This window comes from Hypomesus nipponensis, chromosome 2 (assembly GCF_054491055.1).
Source record: "Hypomesus nipponensis isolate SF chromosome 2, ASM5449105v1, whole genome shotgun sequence".
NCBI lineage: Eukaryota > Metazoa > Chordata > Actinopteri > Osmeriformes > Osmeridae > Hypomesus > Hypomesus nipponensis.
Window position 1 is genome coordinate 16845767 of NC_140362.1, and position 8826 is coordinate 16854592.

Consider the following 8826-nt stretch of genomic DNA (forward strand, 5'->3'; position numbering starts at 1 on the left):
ACCAAATTTAATTATGAAATACGTCCTCTCTTTTTTTGCTTGAACTTTGTACAATTTCTCTCAACTGAATAACCTTTATGTTCTTTCTTGTATAAAATAGATAAAGAGTCAGAATTCTATTGTGCCTTACTCATCATCCCGTCTCTGAGCCAATTAGACTAAATCTTAATGTATGGAGGATGTGGCAGGAGGTATGGTAAATTTTGAGGTACAGTAGTAAAACAGAATATCAAGATGAAAGGCACTCTCAATAAAGGCAAAATACAGACAGATGACAATAGAACAACAAGAATTGATCAACCACAGTAACTGAGGTGAGGAAGCACTTCACATAGTCCCATTGACATCAAGACATCTATCTCTTATTTGCACCCATCTCAGACTCTGTGAACTGAAGGGACTGTTATCTTAGAAAAAAGGGGCCACCAGGGGTCAGATAATCCAAGTTCAAAATGAATTAGCTTCTTTCCTGAGACTCAGCCATTTTAATAGTGCAGATTTATTGTGCTGTGCTTTTTGGAGGGCGATTATATGCATGTGGTCAGTAGCGCGTATGCAGTTTGTGACCCAGCCTCCCTCTCATGTTACACCCTATTTATAACATCTACTCTTGTGGCTCCCCTCATACTGCAGTTCCCTGGAACCACCTTCCCTTCCACCAGCTCCCTTCTCCTGCTCCTGACATTCGAGAATCTCTCCAGCAGCTTATCTAGGGCTCACTGTTTATCCTATGCAGCCTGGCAACTGTCCGCACGCTCAGGATTACCACAGAAGCCCCCTCTCAACACACAGACAAGTACTTTTGTATGTATTTCATTTTTGTTACTATTAAGTAACCTGTCAAAGAAAGACAAGTACAACATTTGGGATATTTTTCAAATTTCAGTAATTTTTCGATCCAAACTTTTCTGCACCTCCTCAATTATCTGGGGGGTGCGAGTGTGGTGCATGCGATGGATCACACACTTTTTGGCTGTCTGCGAGGACCCCATGCCACCACTCAAGCCCTGCACCCTGCCTTCGCACAGTCCCCGTTGACCCTTCATGGACGCTCTGACCATGTCTCATACCCAGACCTGGCTTCCTCCACCACCAACTCCTCCACCTCTACCTGCATAATCTCCAGCTACCCTGAAGATGGGAGCCTGTTCCCAGGGCAGCACCATCATCACCACCACCGCGGGCATCCACCATCCCAGCAGCCGCAGCATCACCACATTCCTCAGCACCAGGCCGCTTGGCACATTCCACAGATGCCCTCACCTGGAACCACTAGCTCCCGCCACAACCTCTGTCACCCCCACGGCCACTCACAATCGGCCCAGGATAATGTCAATGTCCCCGGGCCTCCAGACATCGGCAACCCTGGCGGCCCCAATATGTCTACTAGCACTACCAGCTTGGGGCGCAGCAACACCCCCAATGGAGCACCTTGTGTGCCTGCAGACTATGGGAGACAGACACTGTCGCCTGTTGAAGTGGAAAAGAGGAGTAGCAAGAGGAAAAGTGACAGTTCAGGTAAGAGAACACTGTAGTTCACCTGACTTTAAGTTCCAAAATAAAAGTGATTTAAGGGAAAACAGCAAATGGACAGCCAAAGCAATTTTGTTCACAGATTAGACATATTTCAAACTATTAAAATAATAAACCAGATAATTTAATGCACTTGAATGTATTAAAGATTTTGGCAGAAGCCCACAACCTTTCAGTTCCAAGAGGAGACAGGCTGGAGGAGTTTTATGCCTTGCTGACATAAAACATAGTATAATGTTGTGTCCAAAGACTTATGTATTACTGTATGTTTGGTACCATGAACAATCAACAATAGTTTTGACTCAGCAAAGACCTGAGGTGTATTTAAGAATGCATAAAACTATCTTTTATAATTATGTAGATGTCACAGATTGTAAAATACTGCACGGGCAATTCCGGTCAATAGCACTTTTTATGTTGTGCTTGCATCCTGCATGAAATTTAACATAATTTCACTTTTAACATAATTCATAGTCTCCTGTAATGCCTCAAAGAAATTATATTTGCTTTCTATTATCAGTCTATCTTTTCATCATTTTTCAAAACAAAGGTACAGCACAATCCTTATTTCAACAATTTTATTTTGAAAATAATTACAAAATTAACTAAAATAACATATCACCATACAATTTTAACTAAATAGCACATACTCCATGGATTTTGTGTACATTTTGTGAATTCTAATAATACATCTCAATATATTTTCTTTATTATAAAGTAAGGATTTGTGACTGTGTGAATATTAGACATAAAGCGACAAGGTACAAAATTATCTGCAACATCTCACCTGGCCCCATTCCTCCTTTTTCATCTTTATATTCTTTGTACAGATTCATTAACCATGGTATTCAAAGTTAATACTATTAGGTTGTAAGTTATCAAGCATGTAAATAATGTAGTGGCTGACTAAAGTAGTAAGTGACCTACTTTTTTTTTTTTTTTGTGTAATCAATTTTATTGACTGCATGTATGCAAATGCATAAATTGTGAAAAGAATAAAATTACTGTAATAACTGATTAAGTTTTATAAAAAAAAAAAAAAGAATATCTGGCAAATCAAGCAAAGGGACCCACAAACGTCCCCTGGAAATTAATTAATTTTGCCACTTTGTAACATGCCAGTTTATGGTCATTGAATATGTCAATCTTTTTTTCCCATTTTTACACTCCCACATTTCAGGAAGAGCATGATTAACACACAGGAGTTGCTTTTGCAATGTGATTTTGATAGTTAGTGGGTAGTGTGCTCTCCATTTGCCCTGTCAATGATTGGAATGTCAAAACCCAGCTCAGATAGGTCAGGTGTATATTACCTTCATGACAGTATAGTCACCTCTGCATATCCTATATAATTTTTCCACACTTACATATAAGCTTAAATGTAAATAGTTATAGTTTATATGACCAAAATAAAGGCTTATTTGATATTAACTTTAGGGGAACATGTAAAAAAACAAGCTAGTAGCTGAGTCTTACTTTTTATAATAGCCTCTACTTCATTTGAAACACAAAACTTAACCTCTCTTGCATACTCATTATGGATGACTTACATTCTTTTCACGCTAACACAAATCATGCTGATTATCCAGGGTAGTTAGCTCACAGCTTCAATCAGCTGTCCAAATACTACATTGTTGCCAATCCATTGAGACTGATTTGATTTTACCATCTGGACTGGAAACCTGAGTGTAAGTCTGTGAAACTTTAGTCAGTGAAACAACAATAACAAAACACAACGGTTCAGTTCGAAGCACAAACCTTTCCCGCAGAAAAACCTTTTTTTTTAAATTGTCAGTATATTTCAGTTCTCCTCTACCTTTGTTGTTAAGTCATGGTTTGAGAAGTTGGTGTTAAAGAAACAAACACATGATTAGCTCACTGGCTGGTATTTGGGTGTCTGATTTCTGTAAAACCTGTTCATTTTAAGTAGACAAATGCTTCCTTTTGGCTCACTTGTGGGAACCAAATGTTGGAACTGTTGATGAGAGTGGTACTTCTAAAGTTATAATTCCAGCATGGAAGAACAGTAAAGGGATCTTGCATCTTATTTTGTTAGTATTTTATGTAATAAGCTAAATAAATGTGGTCTTACTGGATATAAAATGTAGTCAGATTTACATAATTAAACGGTTTATCACCTTAGTGTGACATGTTAAAGCATATTTTTAACACCCATACTGTTTTTCTATATTTAAATAGAAATTGAATTACATAATAAAATAACATTGTGTACCATACTTACCAGTCTTTCCACAAAACACTGAAATCAAGACAATGACATTTTTAGAGTGGGTTTGTCTTTAGATCCATAACATACCCCTGTCTGGGCACTGTAGTTTTCTCCCATTATTTCTCTTTTTTGTGGAGAGATGAAAGTTACAGCAGGGAACTAATTGCTGTGGTTTAGTGGCTGCATCATAAAACCCTGTACTCATTTTAACTTTGGGTCTGCGCTTTGCTCATGCAGCTGGCCATGTTATTTTTTATTCTTTCACAATGTCTGTGTTTACCAGAACCAATACATCTGAGAAACTGCGTCAGTGCAGACGGTCCCATGCCTGACACTGTTCTACCCTGTTGAAACTAGTGAGATGGAAAGTAAAAGACAATTAGAGGTTATTTGCTACAAACAGTCCTCTTGACTATGATGTATAATCATATGATAGATTTGTCAAACTTTGCGGAATCACTACAATGCATGTGAGATACAGTAGGTATGAAAATGAGTTATTATTTCTGCTTTATAGGGGGTTTCTGATAAGGTGATAGGGTGCTTTTAGGAAATACAGAGTACATTAGTGCAAAAATCCTCAAAAGAAGTGATTTCTTACACTGTCTGCCATGACGTGGAAAAGAGTTTCCCAAGCCTGGTCTGGTTTGGCTCTGTAAATGTGAGGTCTGTTTACAGTTTGGCTTGGGATTGCCTGTTGGATTAACACACTACAGAACAAGGCTACAGATGAATTTGCATGCAATAATTGCTGCCTGAAAGTACAATGTGTAACCAAAGCATATCCAACAAACAAACCACAAGGTTTTATCACAGTAGAAAAGTTTATTCTTAATTACAGCAAAAAAGACACATGCAAGTAAACATGATTTATAAAAACTGCGTTAAGAGATTGGTCATTCGATCGTTCATGAATTCACAAGAATAGGATTTTGGAGAAATAATTTTTTTCCAGTGAATCAATAAGCTTGACCTTGTACAGGATCTTCAGCTTTCTTAAATGGTAGTTTACTTTAAACCATAATCTCATGTTCATTGCATGACATACATGGATAACAACTGCCATTACGTAGACAATAAGTATTGCACATCCCACATCGTTGTCGTCTTTCCTATCGGACTAGCCTGGCATCAGCAGACCAATTCGCAAATGCTTAATTGTCTAGAACCTCTCAGGTAATTCAATTTCCAACGGGCATCATCAACAGGTGCAGACCAAAATTTCTCTGCCACAAAGCTACCAAACGTTATCTTGGTTGTTTACAAAAGTGCCTCCGCAGCGCTCCTCATCGTATTAAATCAGGCCCATGTCAGATAAACAGTTGTGATTGGTCCGACCTGATTCTGGGTAGAGGGAAATCAGTTTGAATTGGAAGTTGGCCAGATCTTTCTGTTTTAACAAATGAAACATTCACTCTCTAATTGGTCTGGTTCACAGGCCACAGTTGGATAGTAAGAGTAAAATACTGGAATAAACACAATTCTAGACAGGGGAGAAAAGGCAAGTATATCTTAGATGTTGACAACTTGTTATTGTCCTTTTCTTTAGATAAATAAACTGAGGAAACATTTTAACACATCCTAAATAGCAGACTTATTAATCGTTCCATGTCAAACTACGGCAGATTCCATTAAACACAATACAACTTAAGTGCACACTAGAAAGTGGAAGCAGCAACACAGCAGCAAGAGTCACATAATGTAGTATTCAGCATCTTGCAGTGTGTGTAACCTCCTGCTTTTGTATCGTACTTACTCCTGCCACGTCATCCTCATTTTGTCAATATTTGATTTGCATATAAATCTCTCTGAATTAGGAAGAAATTGCTATGGTTTTTCATTTCAGAGTCCCAAGATGGGAATTATAAATCAGATGTGAGCAGCAAACCTAGGAAGGAGAGAACAGCCTTCACCAAGGAGCAGATTCGAGAACTGGAGGCCGAGTTTGCCCATCATAACTATTTGACGAGACTGCGGCGCTACGAGATAGCAGTCAACCTGGATCTCACAGAAAGACAAGTATGTCCCCACTCTTCCCCATACCCCTCAAGCATATGTGTAACACCCCATCCAGTTTAAGCAGGTGAATGCAATTTTTTTTTTTACAATGATTGTGACAAACTAAAGAGGTTTTTGTAACTTTGCTGTGTACTCTTTTGTGCTAAAGCTGTGGCTGCAATGGAGGACTCTCATATTCCAGATGTTTCTGTCTATTCTTTCAGTCAGGCCACAGCCATGTCATAGAGACAGGCACAGGAAGTGCTGTCTAGCAAGTTACTTCCTCCTCTCCTTGCTTTTATAAATTAGTCTCAGAACGTACTGTAGGCGGGCTATAAAAGCAGTCACATGAAATAAATAACCGTGGACAAATTGGGGGGAAGGAAACACAATACACGTGTTTTCTGACACCCCTTCTGAGGCTCTAATTCACAATGAGTCGACATCTTGCCAGTGACAGGCCTTTTCCTTCTATCTCAACAACGGAAATATTCATATTATATTGAATGAACATCATGGTTATAAAAGAACATCTCAAATTGTAAAAGTAAAATTCTGCTTTAAGCAATCAACCCACTGTTGGCAGCACAAGTAGACATAGCAAATACACTATCCGTGTTAGTGATGTAAGTAGGACTCCGAGCAGCACTCATGGAGATGTGCAAGACTTGCAGATGTATTTTAAGGATGGTCCACTTAAACCACAGAAACCAGTCATGACAGTAGGAAACCTGGGTGGCCACAGTTGAAATTCAGTCCTCAACCTGATATTGACATGAAAACCACAACACTTGAAAATTGATAACTATGTATTTTTCTTCTTAGTTTTCCATTCTAGCACAATTTTCCAGACATGGATTAAGCCTAGTCCTTGACTAAAACCTTTTTCAATTGAGATTTTCATTTTGTTTCATAAATATGGAATACAGTAAAATAACCTAAACCCAACTATGTGATATGATTAAATCGACATACATTTGAATCGAGGCTGCAAAAAGGTAACCCAAAGCCTAAATCTAATACTGTCCATGCAGATGTGCCATAGCAATAGTTCTCTTCTGTGCTGGTCCAAAATAGCATCCTTGGCTGGTAATGAATCTTGATGTGAATATCAGCAAGGTATGTGTCTCTGACGTTTAAGACAAACGCTTGTGCTGTCAACTAACTTCCTGATCATGTGACCCTGGGCCCAATGGATCCCAAAAATAAACCAACCCAAGCCTCCTCCTGAACCTCACCGACATGGCTCGGATCAGATCCCTGTAAACCGTTTTAAGAAACAGCTTAATCATCAATGTAGAAGACGTAAATACTGGTGAGGTTGTTGAGTAAGGGTAAAGTATAAGATACCAAGGAGCAGATGGGACAGAACATCAACACTTAATTGCTGTCATAGAAATAGATTCCCAAACGTTTGCAGTCACTCTTGAATTCTAGGAGCCATCATCAAAATTATTTGCTGTCCCCTGCTACAGTATGTAAAGTATAGACTGAATGCTCCAATGCTTATAGACACAAATTGACACCTTTAGTCTACATTGGGTTCACTTTCCCATTCTGTTTTTTTCTATAGGTAAAAGTATGGTTTCAAAACCGGAGGATGAAATGGAAACGAGTGAAAGGCGGCCAACAGGGGGCAATCGCGAAGGAGAAAGAACTTGTTAATGTGAAAAAAGCTGAATTACTGCATTCGGAATTCTCCAGAATAGCAGCACTTCACCACTCCAGAGACTCCCTAGCCAACGAGGACAGTCACGACAGCGACCAAAGTTCTGAGCATGCTCGCTTATGATGCAGGGTAGGCCTCCTCCAAGTAGGCCCTGTCTCCTCTCTCAGGAACATCCTTAAATTGACTTTGGTTTCCACTGATTTGTCATCAACATTTGCTCAGTTCCAAAATGTTAAATAAATGTACAAATATACAGAGGAACACCATGTGTTTCTTCAGCTGAAGTACATTTGTACAGGAGATCAAATGATCCAAAGACTAAAATAAAGATCACAAGTATGTCTATTGTTCAGGAAATGTAATAATGAATTAAAGAAACATTGCAATTTCTCATTGTCTATTTGAAAACAGTAATTTATTCAATACTAAGATAATTTTCATTTCAACATTCCAAGTTATGTGCCTTACTTGGAAAAGGACAAATTCATGCTTTGATTTGCACTGTTTAACACTAGACTCAAGCATTAAGACATGTAATGTATTAAAAATATTTTCTGGGGGAACCCAACATTTCCTTAACGAACATAGATTTTGATAACATTTTCCAGTACTTTTCTGTCCTCTAATCTAATTTATTTTCCACAATGTTCAAATTTCACAGTAATAAATATTTCTTTTTTCTTAATGAAAGTTGCAAATCATTACATTAACTATTTCCTTCCACACCATGTGAAGTTGAACTAAGGTAAAGTTTACATTGATTTTGATTGCATAACTTCCCTGTCCTCACAAGTACCTCAAGTGAAGCCTGAATAAGGCTTGCTCTTCTCAGTTAAGGTGAAATGAACAAGAATCAAACATAACAGGTTTTTGGTTGCATGATAAATTCACCTTTTCCTTAGGCTCAGGGTTGCTAGCAAAACTCCACAAGAAAACCTGCAAAGGATCATTCTGTTACAAAATTGTTTTTTTATTAGCTGATCTCACCACATTGAGCTTGTGCATTTTAATTTGAGTGCCACTGGATGATATGTTTTTTTTCCCAGCGTAATCTAAAACTATTCCATGGTGTAGATTGTAACATTCCAACTCCAATGCTTTGTTTCAAGCATAAAGACGGACTGCCATGGAATATCTGGAACTGATTTCAAAAAGTTTTTTTTTTCTTTTTCTTAGCAATAACGGACGGAAGCCCTAAGAAGCCATATTCATGCAAATTAAATGTGCATTTATTTCATTAGCCTACTTAAAGAGTTGTCAAAAACGTCCTAGTCTCCCTAGTTTTCTGAATTTAACCGTGCAACCTACCCTTACAGTACTGCATCTTGAGCTAATCAATGTCAACAAATATACGGGGTTGAAGTACGTTCAAGTGGATGTTGTCAACTACAAGCAG

At 38.3% G+C, this 8826-nt stretch overlaps 1 protein-coding gene across 1 annotated transcript; it reads left to right on the top strand.

The window, feature by feature from the left end:
* Positions 1-642: 642 nt before the first annotated feature.
* Positions 643-8085, top strand: meox2a (mesenchyme homeobox 2a). Its single transcript, XM_084708675.1, has 3 exons — positions 643-1518; positions 5610-5782; positions 7335-8085. The coding sequence occupies exons 1-3, from the start codon at positions 954-956 to the stop codon at positions 7551-7553; spliced, it is 957 nt and encodes a 318-aa protein (XP_084564801.1). The 5' UTR covers positions 643-953; the 3' UTR covers positions 7554-8085.
* Positions 8086-8826: the final 741 nt, after the last annotated feature.